At 36.1% G+C, this 19,603-nt stretch overlaps 1 protein-coding gene across 1 annotated transcript in view; it reads left to right on the top strand.

Annotated features, from left to right (window-relative positions):
* ZBTB11 (zinc finger and BTB domain containing 11) overlaps nt 1-19,603 on the top strand; it is a 32,084-nt gene that overhangs the window by 5,933 nt on the left and 6,548 nt on the right. Inside the window, 6 exon segments of the mRNA XM_079101384.1 lie at nt 3,477-3,712; nt 4,435-4,666; nt 14,049-14,893; nt 15,138-15,314; nt 17,285-17,530; nt 19,322-19,466. Of these exon segments, the coding sequence (XP_078957510.1) occupies nt 3,477-3,712; nt 4,435-4,666; nt 14,049-14,893; nt 15,138-15,314; nt 17,285-17,530; nt 19,322-19,466 (1,881 nt within the window).

Here is a 19,603-nt window from a genome sequence, read left to right as displayed (position 1 = left end):
TATTTTTCATCCTTATTCAAATGACTTCTGTGTATTTTCTCTAATACAGTTTGAACTCAGCCAGTTAATACTTTAATCAAACCTCTATTTGATTATGCAGAATATACTTAAATGTGAAGAATCAAAAAATGTTTAGAAATATAGCCAAGATTAATTAGAAAAAACTTCTTTTAAAATTTGGAACATGAAAATTTTGATAGTACTTCTTATTCTCTGTATAAATTTTCACTTTGTACCTCTTTTTCATATACCCATTCTTTTTTATTGTGACAAAGTATAAATAATGGAAAATCTACCATTTTTAACCATGTTGAGTATACAGTTCTCTGGCATTAAGTACATTTACATTGTTGTGCAGTAATCACCACTATTCATTTCCAGAAGTTTTTCATTGTCCTAATTCACTTATTCTTTCTTTTAAAAATATTTTTAGTTGTAGATGGACGCAATACCTTTATTTTGTTTATTTAGTTTTTTTTATGTGGTACTGGGGTTCAAACCCAGTACCTCGTGTGCTAGGCAAGTGCTCTACCAGCCCTCATTTATTCTTTTTAAACTAACCCATTTACTCTTTTGAGGCAGGGGTTACCGGGAATTGAACTCGGAAGCACACAACCAGTGAGCCCCATCCCCAGCCCTATTTCGTATTTTATTTAGAGACAGGATCTCACTAAGTTGCTTAGTGCCCCACTTTTGCTGAGGCTGGCTCTGAACTCAGTCGTCCTGCCTCAACCTCCCAAGCCCCTGGGATTACAGGCATGGGCCACCACGCTGGGCCCCATTTAAAATATATATATATCCTGCCTTGTTATCATTTTTTAAAGCCTGCTATTATACCTTATAGACAAATTGATTTGTTCTTAAAAATAAAATTACAACTTCTGTTGGTCTCTAAATCTATGCCTTTGTAAATGTTTTCACTGTGAAAGTTGTATTTAAGCCTACCCTATTTATTTCTTTGACTATTGTGTTTGTTTAGTGCTGCTAAGCAGGATACCACAGATGGTCATTTGTAATGAAAAGAAATTTATTTGGTCCACAGTTTTAGAGTCTGGGAAGTCTAGGACTGAGGAGCCACATCTGATGAAGGCCTTCTTGCTGCATAATAGCAAAAGGCATCGCATGGATCGAAAGAAGTCCTTTTAAATATTTTATTTAGAGATAGGGTCTCATTGAGTTGCTTAGGGCCTCACTAAGTTGCTGAGTCTGGCTTTGAACTTGTGATCTCCTACCTCAACCTCCCAAGTCACTGGAATTATAGGCATGTGCCTCTATACCCCGCTCAATGAACCCTCTGTGTGTGTGTGTGTGTGTGTGTGTGTTGAAGCCAGGCCTTAAGCTTGCTAAGTAAGCACTACCACTGGGCTGTGTTTCAGCCCTTTTTATTGTATTTTTAATTATTTTTTTTAATTAACTTTATTTTAGATTGAACCCAGGTGTGCTCTACCACAGAGCTACATCCACAGTCTTTTTTTTTTTTTTTTTTTAAGTTGTAGATGGACACAATACCTTTATTTTATTTATTTTTACACAGTGCTGAGGATCAAACCCAGAGCCTCACACATGCTAGGTAAGCGCTCTGCTACTGAGCTGTACTTCCGGCCCCGTCCCCAGTCCCTTTTATTTTTTATTTTGAGGTAGAGTTTCACTGAGTTGCTGAGGGTCTCACTAAATTGATGAGTGAGATTGGCCTCAAAACTTGGGACTCTCTTGCCTCTGCCTCCCAAGTTGCTGGGGTTATAGGCATATACCCCTGAGTCTAGGGTTTTTTTAAAATTTTGAGACAAGGTCTTCCTAAGTTACCTGGTTGGCCTCCAATTTGTGATTCTTCTGCCTAAGCCTCCTGAGTAACTGGGATAACAGACATGAGCCACCACACCTGGTGTTCACTGAATGAATACTTTTTTAATGTGGGGCATAACATAGCTTAGGAAATACTGTTTGAATACTATTTGAAGGCTCAAAGTGTAAGGAATTTGGCATAATTCGACATCTTAAAGCTGTTCCGACTGTGCTGTGTGCCTCTGTATCATATTAGCTGAAACTAAACCTTTTATTTGCATTTATTTGGGGTATGAGGGATAGGTACCTGCCACAAGGTTGTACAAACATGTTCCTATGTAAATATCATATCTACTAGCTCTGCCATTTACTCAATATGATTTTGAATAAGTTGTATACCTGTTTGGGCTTCATTCTCTTCAGTAGAATGGGAATTAATTGTTCCTGCCTTATAAGGATGATGGATTTGTGTCTGTGTTATATATATAGTCTTCCCTGCCTGCCCCCTTATCTCTCTACCCTAGCATTCTGAGCTAGAAGTTGAAATTCAGAATAGGCTTTTTGTCAGTTTCTTGTGTATTATCAACTTTTGTTATTTATGCTGCTGTTATTTCATATAGCACTAAAACCTCATAACTCAAAAACAAAAGATTTCTCTTGCATTTGTATTATGTTTTGTTTGTAGTCCTGTTGCAGGCTGCAGATCGACGCCTCACCCTTGTCTGTCTGTGATACAGGTTAAGGAACAGCATCCAACTGGGACATTCTGTTTTTTGAGCAAGGGGACAAAATACAGGGCAGTAATGAGAAATACTAAGTGCCTCTTAAAACTTCTGTTCAAATATGGCACGAATCACATCCCTTCATATTCCACTGACCAAAACAAATTGCATGGTCAAATCTGATGTCAGTGGGATGGAGAAGTATTATGCCTTGAGCTGCATTAAATTATTTGTAGGTCAAAACAGTTGAATATTTCACATATAGTCAGGTAGTGCTTTTACAACAGGGATAAATTCTGTGAGAAATGAGAAATTCATTGTTAGGCAATTTCATGGTTCTATGGATGGTTGTATGAACATTGTAGAATATACTTATGAATCTAGATGGTATATCCTACATACCTAGGCCATATTATAATCTTATTTGTATATGTGAACCAAAGTTGACTGAAACCTTTTTCTAAAATTTGGTATTAGGATTGAGCCCAGCAGTGTTTAATGAGCCACATCCCCATCCCTTTCTATTTTTTATTTTGAGATAGGGTCTTGCTAAGTTGCCTAGGGCCTCACTCAGTTGCTGAAGCTGGCCTTGAACTTGTGATCCTCATTCTTCAGCCTTCTGAAGTCATTGGGATTACAGGCATGCACCACTATGCCGTTTATGACTATAGTTTTCATTGCATGGATGCATTTGTAATGCACATGGAGTTGAGTATGGCTATATAATCATTTTATGGTGGGGGGCGTGAATAACTAGAAATAAACTACAAACCTTGTAGAAAGAGACTATCATTTATATCCTTTTATTTTTGAAAAAAAAAGTGTCATCTAAAGAACTCCACGTTCTTTATGGACATGAGTGTGTGTACACATCTGCAGTTGAACATACATTAGTATATACAAATAATGATATATTCTTCAATTTTCAAATAAAACAGTATTAAATTTGACTTATTTTTATTGTTACTATAGGTATATTAAAGCAAGTCAAAGATTACATTAAACAGTGTAGCAAATGCCAGGAGAAACTAGATCGCTCCAGGCCAATATCAGATGCTTCAGAAATGTTGGAAGAATTGGGACTAGACCTTGAATCTGGAGAAGAAAGTAATGAATCAGAAGATGACCTGAGCAACTTTACTTCACCTCCAACTACAGCCTCTAAGTCTTCAAAAAAGAAACCAGTATCCAAACATGAACTTGTATTTGTAAGTGGTACTTTCCATTCAGTTTTAACATTTTTAATTGATGTGTTACTATTTGCAGTCTTGGTGAATTCTATTTTTTAAACCACTGACACTACTTGACTATTGGAACTGATGTTGAAAATTTAAACAGATTTTTATGTCTGAGGTAAAGGTAATTGAATAAGACAGAATGGGTTATGTACTGTGTTGTTATATAAGCTAAAAGTGTATTAGTATTGCCTCTTCTTTCATTATAAATATTCTTGTTATTCTCCAGAATGAACTTAGTATCCAGTTGATTTGTTGTTAATTCCCTTACTTCCCTTACTTTGTAATAATAATATTGGTACAGGTAGACAGAATACTTTTTTGGAGCAGTCTCTGGGTCATGCAGCAAGGTAAAAATTAATCTGGCTTGGTTTTCGTTGTTTTTTTTGCCTCATGAGTGTTATAAATCACCAACTTTCTGATAAGTAAGAAGAGGTAGCAAGAAGTGAGATACACCTTCTTGCTAGGTCAAGTAGCATAAACATAGTAGAAAATAGTGACACCTTTTTATTTAAATACGTAGGTAACAGAGAAAGAATAGAAGCTTATTTTTTTCTTATCTGTTAAAAGGGTAAAAAGTACAAATGATTTCCCTGGGGTGGGGAGCTAACCCAGCCTTGTGCACATTAGGCAAGCACACTACCACTGAACTATATTTTCATAATACACCTCTTGATATCATCTTATTTTGTCAGGTTGACACCAAAGGAGTAGTAAAACGATCTTCTCCAAAACATTGCCAGGCTGTCTTGAAACAACTGAATGAACAGAGACTATCCAATCAGTTCTGCGATGTTACTTTGTTAATTGAAGGAGAAGAGTACAAAGCTCACAAATCTGTTTTGTCAGCTAATAGCGAATATTTTCGAGATCTTTTTATTGAAAAAGGCGCTGTTTCAAGTCATGAAGCTGTGGTGGATCTTTCTGGTAAGAATTTTATAATACCTTGCTTTTCATTAATAAGTACATTCCAGAAGAGGGATGTGTGTGTGTATATGTGTCTTCCAAATACAGGATTTGTGCTAAAGTAGAGGCCTATTTATAGAAGCAGACCCAACTCAACTGAACAGTTCCTTCTTAGTAAAGGTTTTAAAATAGAATTAGGGGAAAAGCTGTCATTTCTTATCACTGTTTCTTAGACAGTTGTACTAGAATTATTATTTCTGGGACTTCAACTGTTAAAAACAGTTTGAGTAGAAATCCATAGTTCCATCAGTATTATTATATTAAATAAATATGTTGCCTGTTTATATATTATTGAGTGGGAGGTGATTGTATGTAGAATACGTCTGTAAGTCTATGTTTTGCTTTTTAAGTTTAATCATTAGGAGTTGGGGTTTTGGCTCAGTGGTAGAGCACTTGCCTAGCATGTGTGAGGCCCTGGGTTGGATCCTCAGCACCACATTAAAAAAAAAAAAATTACTAATATAAAGGTATTATGTCCATCTACAAAAAAAAAAAAAAAAAAAAAAAAAAATTTTTTTAAAGATTAATCGTTAGGCCAGGCACAGTAGTGCACACATGTAGTCCCAGTCACATGGAAGCTGAGGTAGGAGCATTTCAAGGTCAAGGCCAGCCTCAGCAACTTAATGAAACACTGTCTAAAAATAAAAAAGGGCATGAGATGTAGCTCAGTGGTAGAGTACTCCTGGATGCAGTCCCCAAAAGATTAATCATCAGAATCATTAGGTTAAACTGAAAAATAAAATTCCAGGTAACATTTTTATGGGTATTATTACAATTATTAATATTACTATTATTATTATTATAAGTTCTACTTTCTTTTGGCCTCATTAGAATTTATATATTGGCTTATGAGTCAATAAATGACTATTTAGGAAGAATTAAAACAGGTAACCTCATTCACACAATTTATCATAATATAAACTTGTTATAATTTTTGTGTTACTGGTATCACTATTTTTGCCTTGTATTTTTTAAATCTCTTCTAGGAAAACCAATGTAAACCTTTTCTCCTAGTAGTAGAATTATAATTGCACAAAGCAGAAGTTTTCTGTAAAGCATTTACACTGTGCAAGCAACTGGCTTAAGCTCAAGATTATATTCTACATTGGGTGTCCTCCCTTCCCCAGGGTTTGGTGACTCAAAGGGGAAAAATACACCTTTCACTCAGCCATCTGAATAATTTAGTATTCTTTCCAAGCATACTTTTATATATTGTTCAGCTGTTATAACGTAAGCCAATAGCAGGTGAATTAGATGCTATTTAAAAAATATATTATCTATTTAATAAAAATTAAGTAGAATGTAAAACATATACAGTATGTTTATCTGTTTTTTAATGTACTTCAAACTAGTTAATATATTTGAATTTGTTGCTATTTTATGTTCTTTCCCACTCAAGAACATAAAGATATTTTTACATATTGTCTCTTTAAAGTTTTATAGTTTTTCTTTCACATATAACATTTAATCGATTTGGAATACACTCTTGTCTTTGTGATATAAGTGTTCAATTTAATCACTTGTCTGAGAACCATTGAGTGAAAATTGATTCTCTACCATTCATTAGTCATGCACATTGTACTACAAAACATTTTTGTATTTGGGAATAATTCTAATCTGTTCTGTTCTATTGGTTGTCTCTTCCTATGCTATTATCATTTGGTTTTAATTACATTAGGTATGTAATAGTAAGGAAAGTCTTCCAACTTTTTCTTTTTTTTTTTTGTACTGGGGATTAAATCCAGATGCACTTTATCACTGAATCACATCCCCAGCCCTTTTATTTTTATTAAAATCAATTTTTAAAGACTGCATTTTGATTTATTGTACACAAACGGGGTACAACTTTTCATTTCTATGGTTGTACACAATGTAGATTCACACCATTCATAGGTGTAATACTGTCAGTTTCGTTCTACTATCTTTCTGTCCCCCACCCCCTCCCATCCCATTTTTCTCTACACCATCCAAAGTTCTTTCATTTTTCTCTTCCCCCCGCCACCCTCCGTGTTATATAGTGCCATGCACGTATCAGAGAAAACACTCAGTCTTTGATTTTTTGGAGTTGGCCTATTAAACTTAGCATGATATTTTCCAACTTCATCCATTTACCAGAAAATGCCATAATTTTATTCTTTATGTCCAAGTAATATTCCATTGTGTATATATACCACAGTTTCTTTATCCATTCATCAGTTGAAGGGCATCTAGGTTGGTTCCACAGTCTAGCTATTGTGAATTGAGCTACTATGAACATTGATGTGGCTGCATCACTGTAGTATGTCCTTTGTAGTAAGTCCTTTGGGTATAAACCAAGGAATGGGTAAGTTGGGTCAAATGGTGGGTCCATTCTAAGTTTTGTGAGGAATCACCATACTGCTTTCCAGAGTGGCTGCCCCAATTTGCAACTTCACCAGCAATGTATGAGTGTACCTTTTTCACCACATCCACACCAACACTTACTATTGCTTGTGTTCTTGACAGTAGCCGTTCTAATTGGAGTTAGATGAAATCTTAGGGTGGTTTTAATTTGCATTTCTCTAATTACCAGGAATGATGAGCAATTTGTCATATATTTGTTGATCACCTGCATATCCTCTTCTGTGAAATGTCTGCCTATTTCCTTAGCCCATTTATTGATTGGTTTCTTTGTATTTGGGGTATAAAGTTTTTTATGTTCTTTTTAAACTCTGGAGATAAGTATTTTGGGTATAAAATTTTTTATGTTCTTTATAAACTCTGGAGATTAGTGCTCTGTCTGAAGTGTGTGTGGAAAGATTTTCTCCCCCTCTGTAGACTCTCTTTTCACATTATTGATTGTTTCCTCTGCTGAAAAAATGCTTTTTAGTTTGAATCTGTCCCATTTATTGATTCTTGCTTTTATTTCTTGCGCTATGGAGTTTTGTTAATGAACTCTGGTCCTAAGCCAATGTAATAGAGAGTTAGGCCTACTTTTTCTTCTGTGTGGTGAAGGGTCTCATGACTAATTCCTAGATCCTTGATCCATTTTGAGTTGAGTTTAGTACAGGGTGAGAGGGGTTTAGTTTCACTCTGTTGCATATGGATTTCCAGTTTTTCCAGCACCATTTGTTGAAGAGGCTATCTTTTCTCCATTGTAAGTTTTTGGCACCCTTGTCTAGTATGAGGTTACTGTACTTATGTGGGTATGTCTCCATGTCTTCTATCCTGTACCATTGATCTACCTGTCTATTTTGGTGCCAGTACCATGCTGTTTATATTACTATTGCTCTATAATAGAGTTTAAGGTCTGGTATTGTGATGCCTCCTGTTTCACTCTTCCTGCCCAGGATTGCTTTGGCTCTTCTGGGTCTTTTGTTCTTCCAGATGAATTTCATGATTACTTTTTCTATTTCTATGAGAAATGTCATAGGGATTTTAATTGGAATTGTGTTAAATCTGTATAGCACTTTTGGAAGTATGGCCATTTTGATAATATTAATTCTGCCTATCCAAAGACTTTTTCATCTTCTAAGGTCTTCTTCAATTTCTTTCTTTAATATTCTGTAGTATTCATTCTAGAGATCTTTCACCTCTTTAGTTAGATTGATTGCAAGTTTTTTTTTTTTTTTTTTTTTTTTTTTTTTTAAGGCTATTGTGAACGGAGTTGTTTTCCTCATTTCCCTTTCAGATGTTTTATCGCTTATGTATAAAAATGCTTTAGATTTATGCGTGTTGATTTTATATCCTGCTATTTTGCTGAATTCATTTAGGAGGTCTAGAGGTTTTCTGGTGGAGTTTTTTGGATCCTCTAAATAGAGAATTAAGTTATCAGCAAATAGTGACAGCTTGAGTTCCTCTTTTGGAATTCATATCCCTTTAATTTCTTTAGTCTGTCTAATTGCTCTGGCTAGTATTTCAAGGACGATATTGAATAGACATGGTAAAAGAGGGCATCCCTGTCTCAATCCAGTTTTTAAAGGTAATGCTTTCAGTTTTTCTCCATGAAGAATGATGCTGGCCGTGGGCTTAGCATAAATAGCCTTTACGATGTTGAGGTATTTTCCTACCTCCTTATCCTTATTTTTTCTAGTGTTTTGAGCAGGAAGGGGTGTTGTATTTTGTCAAACGCTTTCTCTGCATCAGTTGAAATAACTATGTGATTCTTAACATTAAGTCTGTTGATGTGATGAGTTACATTTATTGATTTCCGGGTGTTCAACCAACCTTACATTCCCAGGATGAACACCACTTGATCATGGTGGGCTATCTTCTTAATATGTTTTTGGATGCAGTTTACCAGGATTTTGTTAAAGATTTTTGCATCTATATTCATCAGAGATGTCAGTCTAACATTTTTTTTTCCTTGATGTGTCTTTGTCTGGTTTGTGTATGAGGGTGATACTAGCTTCATAGAATGAGTTTGGAAGGGTTCCCTCCGTTTCTATTTCCTGGAATACTTTGATAAGTATTGGAATGAGTTCTTCTTTGAAGGTCTTGTAGAACTTGGCTGAGAAGCCATCTGGTCCTGGGCTTTTCTTAGTTGGTAGGCTTTTGATGGCTTCTACTATTTCATTTCTTGATATTCATCTGTTTAAATTGTGCATGTCCTCCTGGTTCAGTTTGGGAGGATCATATGTCTCTAGAAATTTGTTGATGTCTTCGGTATTTTCTATTTTGTTGGAGTGTAGATTTTCAAAGTACTTCTCATTATGTTATATATTTCAGTGGGGTGTGATGTGATATTTCCTTTCTCATCACGAATTTTAGTAGTTTGAGTTTTCTCTCTCCTTCTCTTTGTTAGTATGGCTAAGGGTTTGTCTATTTTGTTTACTTTTTCAAAGAACCAACTTTCTGTCAATTTTTTGAGTTATTTCTTTTGTTTCAATTTCATTGATTTCAGCTCTGATTTTAATTATTTCCTGTCTTCTACTACTTTTGGTGAGGTTCTGTTCTCCTTAGGGCTTTGAGCAGTAATGTTATATCATTTAGTTGTTGACTTTTTATTCTTTTCTTGAATATGCTCCATGCAATGAATTTTCCTCTTGGTACTGCTTTCATAGCGTCCCAGAGATTTTGATATGTTGTATCATCATCCTCATTTACCTCTAAGAATTTTTTTTTTAATCTCCTCCCTGATATTTTCTGTTATCCATGCTTCATTCAATAGCATATTATTTAGTCTCCACGTGTTGGAGTAATATATGTTTCTTATTTTGTCATTGATTTCTAATTTCATTCCATTATGATCTGACAGAACACAAGGCAGTATCTCTTTTTTTGCATTTACTAAGGGCTGCTTTGTGGCATAACATATGATCTATTTTCGAGAAGGTTCCATGTGCTGCTGAGCAGAAAGTGAATTTGCTCATTGATGAATGGAATATTTTATATATGTCTGTTAAGTCTAGGTTATTGATTGTGTTATTGAGTTCTATGATTTCTCTGTTTAGTTTTTGTTTGTAAGATCTATCCAGTGGTGATAGTGGTATGTTAAAGTCACCCAGAATTATTGTGTTGTGGTCTGTTTGAGTCCTGGAATTGAGAAGGATTTGTTTGATGTATATGGATGCACGGTTGTTTGGGGCATAAATATTTACTATCGTTATGTCTTCCTGATTTATGGTTCCCTTAAGCAGTATGAAATGTCCTTCTTTTTCCCTTCTGACTAACTTTGGCTTGAAGTCCACTTTATCTGATATAAGGATGGAAACCCCCGCTTTTTTACCGAGTCCATGTGCGTGGTAGGTTTTTTCCAGTCCTTTTACCTTTATTCTGTGGATATCTTTTTCTTGAGATGAATTTCTTAAAGGCAGCATATTATTGAGTCTTTCTTTTTAATTCAATTTGCCAGCCTGTGTCTTTTGATTGATGAGTTTAGGCCATTAACGATCAGGGTTATTATTGAGATATGATTTGTGTGCCCAGTCATTTATGGTTATTTTTTGGTTTTTAACTTGGCTTGGTTTCTCCTTTGAATGGTTTTTCCTTTAAGATAGTACCTCCCTTTGCTGACCTACATTGTTGTTTTTCATTTCCTCTTCCTGGAATATTTTGCCAAGAATGTTCTGTAGTGCAGGCTATTTATAAATTCTTTTAACTTTTGTTTATCATGGAAGAATTTTATTTCGTCTTCAAATCTGAAGGTTAGTTTTGCTGGGTATAGGATTTTTGGTTGGCAACCATGTTCTTTCAGATCTTGAAATATGTTGTGCCAGGCCTTTCTAGCTTTTAGAGTCTGGGCTGAGAAGTCTGCTAATATACGTATTGGTTTTCCCCTATATGTAATCTGATGCTTTTCTCTTGTGGCCTTCAAAATCCTATCTTTATTTTGTATGTGAGGCATTTTCATTATAAAGTGCCTTGGTGTGGATCTGTTGTGATTTTGTTCATTTGGTGTTCTGTAAGCCTCTTGTATTTGTTTTTTCATTTCATTCTTCAGGTTTGGGAAATTTTCTGAAATTCTTTCTTTTAATCGGTTGTTCATTCCTTGGATTTATATCTCTGTGCCTTCCTCAATCCCGACAACTCTTAAATTTCATCTTTTCATGATGTTCCCTAGTTCTTGGAGGTTCTGTTCATGATTTCTTACCATCTTCTCTATTTGGGCAACTTTATTTTCAAGATTAAATATTTTGTCTTCATTGTCGAGTTTCTGTCTTTCAAGTGATCTAGTCTGTTGGTGATTTTTTCCATTGAGTTTTTTATTTGGTTTATTGTTTCCTTCATTTCAAGGATTTCCATTTTGGTTTTTTTGGAGAAACTCTCTTTGTTGAAATGATCTTTTGCTTCCTTCAGTTGCTCTTTCTGTTGCTTATTGGAATGAGCATTCATTGCCTGCATTTCTCTCTTATCTCATCCTTTGCTTCATGAATCATTTTAATTATGTATATTCTGAACTCCTTTTCCTACATTTCTTCTAGAATTCTGTCCCTGGGTTCTGTTAATATAGAATCTAGGTTTGTTTGGATCATTTTCTTCTGTTGTTTTTTCATGTTGTTCATGTATTTTCCCCTCTAGCAGTGCAGATCAGGGGTATTGTTGTTTCCTCCCTATAGGCTTATAGTGACCCTATAGGTTTCCAAAATCTTTTCTTTATGGGGGAGATCAATATTAACAGTGCCCAGTACAGACAATATGCCCCTATAAAGACGTTAACAGTATTGTCATAATAAACATGAGTCACTTATTATCTATAGTATAACAAGTAGATTTGCAATAAGGTCTGCAATTTCTAATGGAGGACAAAGAGGATGGGGAGGGGTATAAGATGTAACTGTTAGTGGAATAAGAAAAGTGTATATAGAAGTTCTAACTGGTAGAAAGTGTGAAAGTGTAATCAAAAGAAGTTGGTTGTTAGCATGAGAAAAGGGAGAAAGAGACTCTGAGAAAACAGGTAAACAAAAGGAAAATAAAGCGAGAAAAGAAATAAAAACTTAAAAATTTTCAAAAAGGAGAAAAAAAAATCTACACTATAATAGTCATGTACTATTCAAGCCTCCCATTCTTCAGTAGCCTGATGGTTGAGAGGTACCTGACAATGAGCTTTCAGTCTCCAGCAGGCATCTCAGGATGGGATTTGCCCCACCTAAAGATGGGATCTGCTGCTTCCAGGATAATCCCAAATGGCCGCTTTGGCTTCCAAATGTGTTGACAAATTGGGACCTGCAGCTGGGGGTGTGGTTGTGGTCGGCTGGAAGTTCTGAAGGCAGGGTGTGTCAGTCTGGTTGAGGAGTCCTGGTGGCAGGGAGCAGTCAATCACTCTGGGGTTCTGGAGGCAGGGAGTGATCTGTTGGGCTGAGGAGTTCTCGAGTCGGGGCTCAGTCAGTCTGGCCAGGGGTCCTACAGGTTCTAGCTGTTGTCTCAAAATGGTGGCAGCCATGAGTAACCAAACTTGCAGGTACTGTGACAGTGGGCTTCCAGGCAACTTCCAGTCTGTGGTTGGTCTGCTGGGTGCTATCAGAGGATCGGTAGGTGAACCTCAGGCATTGGGTGATGGGTAGGTGAAAGGCAGGTGATGGACAGACAATAAGCAGGCAAAGGGCAGATGATAGACACCAGTCAGTGAGCAGTCTGCACTCAAAAAGTAGTTGATAGGCTGACAGACTGCAGGTAATCGCAGTAGACAAATGGAGTAAACAACAGGAGATCAATAAGCAGCAAAACTGCCTCACTGAGAAACAGATATCCTCTGCTTGAAACCCAAGTTATGGAGTGACAAGGAACACAGCCCCCCTCTAGTCCGCCATCTTGGATCTCCAAGCCCTTTTTATTTTTAATTTTGAGCCAGAGTCTTTCTTAAGTTGCTAAGACCGTCCTCAAATTTGTGATCCTCTTAACCTCAGCTTTCCAAATTGCTGGGATTACAAGCATGTGCCACAGTGTCTTGCTTCCCACCTGTTTTGTTTAGGTGGATCTTAACTATATTCGAACTTGTGATCCTCCTGCCTCAGCCTCCTGAGCTGCTGGGATTACATATAGCTGTGTGCCATCAAGCCCAGCTTATCTAGGTTTTTAAATCATGTGATTGTTAAGAATTTAAAATGACTTTTGAAAGTGAATCCTTAACCACATTATCCTATGTACTTCATTCCTTATTTCATTCCTTAGAACCAGTATAAGTAAACTATAGCCCATGGGCCAAAATCCTTTTCCCCTTTCATAAAAAAAGTGGTATTGGAACACAGCCATATCCATTGTGTTTATATGCTTTCCAGCTACAGTGTCAGGGCTGAGCATTTGTAACAGACACCATGGCACCTTATGGCCTACAATATTTATTATTTGATTCAGAACATTTTTTGCTAACTCCTGCTTGCCTTAGATCTTGCCATTTATTTTTATTTTATCTTGAGACAGGGGTCTTGCTGACCTTGAATTTGTGATCCTCCTACCTCAGCCTCCTTCACCTGGGATTATAGAGTATACCACCATGCCCAACTTCAAACATTTCTATATAGACTACTATTATTAACACATACAGCTATACTTATGTAAGGTTAGGGGACAGGTTGGTTGGTTACCCTGCCTAATCATCTACCTCCCTTTTTTTTACCCTCCATTCCCCAACAGCCATTTCTTGAGGGAAATTTGAGTAACCCCCAAAGTTCTAGGGAGTACAGTTTGAAAATGACTGTCTGATTGCATGTCTTGAGGTAGTAAGTCTATTTTCTACATTAGGTGTTGAGAGACTTAGCTCATAGAAGTGTGTTAGTCTAGGTTTAATAAACATCCAGATTAGGAAAGTATATCCAGGGGTAATTAATTGCAGAACAAATGTCCATAATTACCTTTCATTATATTTTATCATAATTCTGTATTATTTTTATAGAATCGTTTAGTGATGATTGGCTTTTTTGTCCCCTACCTTTCTCGTTTCATATAGGTTTTTGTAAAGCAAGCTTCCTTCCTTTGCTGGAATTTGCCTATACTTCTGTACTAAGTTTTGACTTCTGTAGCATGGCTGATGTGGCCATTTTAGCTCGTCATCTTTTCATGTCAGAAGTTTTAGAAATTTGTGAAAGTGTACATAAACTAATGGAAGAAAAGCAGTTAACAGTATATAAGAAGGGTGAAGTACAGACAGTTGCATCTACCCAGGACATATCAGAACACAGTGGAGGTATAGCACCTCCAGTGGCTAGCAGTGAAGGAACCACAACAACTTTATCTAATGAACTTGGGGATTGTGAAATTGTACTACTGGTAAATGGAGACTTGCCAGAAGCTGAGCAGAATGGAGGGCTAGGACGACAGCCTGAGCCTCAGGTTTCTTCAGCAGCTGAATCTGCTCTGTCATCTGTAGGATGTATAACTGATTCCCATCCTAAAATGGAGTCTGATGATTTAGTAACAAAAAACAACCAGTCAGAACTAGAAACTTCAAACATCAGAGAAGATGGCATAGTTTCTAATTTTCATCTTAAAATTTCAAAAGAGAATATAATTGGTAATTCTCAAGAGAACAGTGATATGGGAAATGATACATCAGTTGAAGAAATCTGTATTGAAGACATTTCAAAACATAGGCAGAACTTGGGCCAACCTTTGAAGGATCAGGAAAATCTAGTTACACCAACAGAAAAGACAGACCCTGGACCTGATGATGATACTTACAGAAGCAGGCTTCGGCAGCGTTCTGTTAATGAAGGGGGGTATGTCCGACTTCACAAAGGCATGGAGAAAAAGCATCAGAAACGAAAAACCATTCCCAAGTCAGCGGTTCAACAGGTATGATGTAAAAAAAGGTTGTTCTTTGTAGTGTTAGCTTTAAGTTGAAATCGTTCTTAAGATTTAAAATTTAAAATAATTTGTGAAGGGAGATAGGTATATGACAGCAATTTAATGTTTGAAATATCAATATTAATAAGATAATGTGAATTTGAAATATTTTGATTGGAAATTTATAACATCTCTTGACTTTAAAAACCAAAACATGTATATTTACTTAGATTATTTTCTATTCCTTAACCAGGTAGCCCAGAAATTAGTTCAAAGAGGGAAAAAGATGAAACAGCCAAAAAGGGACTCTAAGGAGAATGCTGAAGAAGTGTCCCATAAATGCGGGGAATGCGGAATGGTTTTTCAGAGACGGTATGCCTTTATAATGCACACACTGAAACATGAAAGAGCTAGAGATTACAAATGTCCAGTAAGTATCTGAAAAGATAACCAAAGATGGCTCTAACCTCATAAATAGAATCCTCTTTACTTAATGCTTGGCTATTATTCCTACACTGGTATTCTCTGTATGTCTGTCTCTTAAATTGCCAAGGGTCATCTAATTCATATATATATCATTTACTTCCCTGCCTCCACCGCCTCCCCAGTATTCAGTGATTCACTTCTGCTTCTAAAGTTTAAGGGATTCATCAAGACAATAGTGAAAGAAGATCCCAGGATGAAGCTGTGTACCAAGCATAGGGAACAACCAGCTCAGGTTGAAATAGGACATAATGCTTTGACAGATTTCTAGTCAAGGCAGTGATGTGTTTTATGGTGAAATTTTTTTTTTCTTGTTCTTTTATTTTTGGTACTGGGAATTGAACAGAAGCACTTTACCACTGAACCACATCCCCAGTCCTTTTTATTTTTTAGTTTGTGATGGGATCTTGCTAAGTTGTTTGGGACCTTGCTCAGTTGCTGAAACTGGTCTTGAACTTGCCTAAGCCTCCCAAGCTGCTGAGATTACAGGCATGCACCACCATGCCAGGCTGATAATGTGTTTTAAATCTCCTCTCAGGAGATAATTGGAGGAAGAGTTTGGTGGTGAATTAGTAGTAAATACAAAGAAATAAGGGGTGGGGTTGTAGCTCAGTGTTAGAGTGCTTTCCTAACATGCAGGAGACCCTGGGTTCAATCCCCAGTATAGGAAAAGGAAAAAGAAAAGAAGGAAGGAAAAATCGTAGTGAATCATATAGCCCAACTTCAATAACATTTATCTCCTGATTAAATAATCTCATTAGATAAAGTTATAAGCTCATTAGATATAATTGATTTAACGTGATATAACTGTGTTGTTGAATGTAGGGAAATGGAAATAATGCACATACATGGAGGAATGAAGGAGAGAATTCAGTTTCAATTATTAGGGTTACTTAAGCTGCAAAATAAGCATTAAGAGAGAATGAGGGAAAAAGTTAACAAGCAAAATGTGATGGAGATCATGGGTCAGGAGACCAGTTTTATTTATATTTTAAGAAAAAACGTTTTAAGCTGGGCATGGTAGTGCATGCCTGTAATCCCAGTGACTTGCAGGGCTGAAGCAGGAGGATTGCAAGCTGGAGCCCAGCCTCAACAACTTAGCAAGAAGACCCTGTCTCAAAATAAAACATAAAAAGGGCTGGTTATGTAGCTCAGTGGTAAAGTGCCCCTGTATTCCATCCCTAGTACAAGAAAAAAAAGTTTTGGATTGGGAGTGTTGTTCAGTGGTAGAGTGCTTGCTGAGGCTGTGCAAGGCTCTTGGTTCTCTTCCCATTTACACCCTCGCACCTAAAACAGTTTTGTAATCCCAGCTACTTAGGAGGCTGAGGCAGTAGGATTGCAAGTTTGAGGCCAGGCTCAGCCAACATGATGAGACCCTGTCTGAAAATAAAAAGACCTGTACCTCTGTAATAACGTGCCCCTGGATTTAATCCTAACCCTGTGCTTCCAATAAAAGAAAAAGTTTCACAGATGGTAAGCCTATATAACTTTGATTTTTACAAAAACAAAAACTTTCATGAATCCCCCGCAATACAAGATAAAATTCAAGGACCATCACTGTCTTAACCTTTCCACTTTTTCCAGCCTCTATTTCTTTTCCACTTAAAACCATTGCTATTCATTCATTCATATAGTGATAATATTCCATCTGTCTATATCCTATTACATTAAGACCCAACTTAAGCCCAGTCTTTCCTCATTTGCTCTGATTGTTCCCTTTTCTTAAATGCTGAACTTGTAAAGATATAAATCCCAGAGTAGGGCCTTCTTTTTAATCTGGTACCTAGCATATTGTCTTTTGCATAGTATTATGTATTTATAATTTAACAACTATAATCAGAAAAAGTTGAAATAAGTTCTTTAATATTTTTAAATGGAAATATATTTAGACAGAATTTCGTCTACTCTTTATTTTAGTTATGTAAAAAACAGTTCCAGTACAGTGCCTCATTGCGCGCACACCTTATTCGACACACTAGAAAGGATGCACCGGCATCATCCTCATCCAATTCCACATCTAACGAAGCATCAGGAACATCATCTGAGAAGGGCAGAACCAAACGAGAATTTATTTGTTCTATATGTGGAAGAACATTACCTAAATTATATTCTCTCCGAATACATATGTTAAAGCACACAGGTGTAAAACCGCATGCTTGCCAGGTAAAGCCATGACATTTATTTTGTTATTTAAAGAATATCAGAAATTAACTATGGTGATGAAGCTGGTCATTGTGTATTCTAGAGTTACCCAGACTCTTGTAAAATGTCAGGGAAATGTTTATCTTCCTAGGTTGCCAAGATTAATTACCTGTTGTATTCTTTAACTTGTTCTTTAAAGTTGTAATTTGAAAGAAATCTATTTAAGATGTTTGTGAAATGTATTAGGATCTGGAGGATCTGCTGGTGAGATTAGCCAATTCAATCATACTTAGCCCTCAGTAGGACTAACCTGGACTAGAAAGGAACTGATGGCTTAAACAAATCTTGTTTAGAAAAAGTTCTGCCCAAGCTCTTTAGTCCTCTCTGTTGCTGAGGACTGAGGGTAACTAACTACCAAAATATAACTCCTAGATAAAAGAATCCTATTATTAGCCAGCTTTTGCCATTTGGAACAGTGAAAAGTTTCTAGTAGCACTTGTTACCTTTCAGATAAACATGGCCCATTATTTTTTATTATTAAATGATTTTGAACCATTAAGATTTTCATGATTTTTTTCTTAATCTTTTTATCATATGAATGCAGAGTACAAGAAAATGAGATGAACAGCTGGGCATGGTGGTGTACTCCTAATCCCAGCAACTTGTGAGGCTGAGCCAGGAGCATCAAAAGTTCAAACCAGACTAAGCAATTTGGCAAGACCCTGTCTCAATAAAAATTAAAAGAAAAAAGGACTTGGGGTGTAGCTCAGTGTAAAGCACCTATGGGATCTATGCCTGGTACCAAAAAAAAAAAAAAAAAAAAAAAGAAAATGAAAATAAAAAAGAAAATGAAATGAATCCTCATGTACCCATCAACATACTTTATTATCAGCTCATGGTCAACTCTTTTTTATTCATACAGCCACTCATTGTTCTTCCTGCTATCCCAGTTACTTTGAAGCCAAATTCTAAGAATCATTTACAAATTTAAATATCAAGTATTAGTTGGGCCTCTGGTCTTCCCTTGTATCACTACTCAAAATGTGTGATCCATGGAAAAAAGGTACAGAACTAGAAAGTAAAGCGTATAGAAATGTATAGCTATTTGACATTGTTTTGACATTTTTATTGTGTTGGGCAAAGAAAAAATTGGTTCTTCATCGCCAGAAAAAAAAGGCACTATTTTATTTGCTATAGAAGGAAATGAATATAGTGCTCTTTTGTTGTTGTTATTTTTGCTTATTTGGTTTTTTTGTACCAGAAATTGAACCCAGGGGTGCTTAGCCACTGAGCCACATCTCCAGCCCTCTTTATATTTTTTTATTTAGAGACTGGGTCTCGCTAAGTTGCTTTAGGGCCTTGCTAAGTTGATGAGGCTAGCATCAAACTCACAATCCTCCTGCCTCACTCTCCCAAATTTGTGGGATTAAAGATGTGTGCCACTACACCCCCAGTGAATGTATTGTTGTTAATTTAGCTTCCATGTTTTTCTTAAATTTAATATATACTGTTTACCAATCTTATAGGGATAACACAAAGATTGTTATGTACTTTTTTAAGCTCTCCAGTGGTCACGTGGATTTAAGAACAATAGCATCAATATTTGTTAAGTACTGAATCAGAAAAGAGCTGTACTAGCTAATAATCCTTGGCATTTGAGATTTTAACTTTCACTTTGTCATTTTGCTTATATTTTTAATTAAATTAAGATTTGAATACATTGTTTTAGATTAGTTCTTATTCTGTCCTTATTCTTTAGAAACAACACCTATCTCTCTTTTTGTTTTACTGACATGAACACTCCTATATTAGGTCTGTGGAAAGACTTTTATCTATAAACATGGTCTGAAATTACACCAGAGTCTCCATCAATCACAAAAGCAATTCCAGTGTGAACTATGTGTTAAGTCATTTGTTACCAAACGGAGTCTTCAAGAACATATGAGTATTCACACAGGTAATGAGAAATTTTTATTAACATTGTTACATTTTATATGCCTTAATTTGCTATTATACTGATTATGCCTCAGTTGTACCAGAAATTACATTGAGATACTGATGGTTATATATGTGCAGTTTTTTAAAAATTAATCA

The sequence above is a fragment of the Sciurus vulgaris genome (genome assembly GCF_902686455.1).
Source record: "Sciurus vulgaris genome assembly, chromosome: 10".
Classification (NCBI taxonomy): domain Eukaryota; kingdom Metazoa; phylum Chordata; class Mammalia; order Rodentia; family Sciuridae; genus Sciurus; species Sciurus vulgaris.
This window is presented reverse-complemented; position numbering and strand designations above follow the sequence as displayed.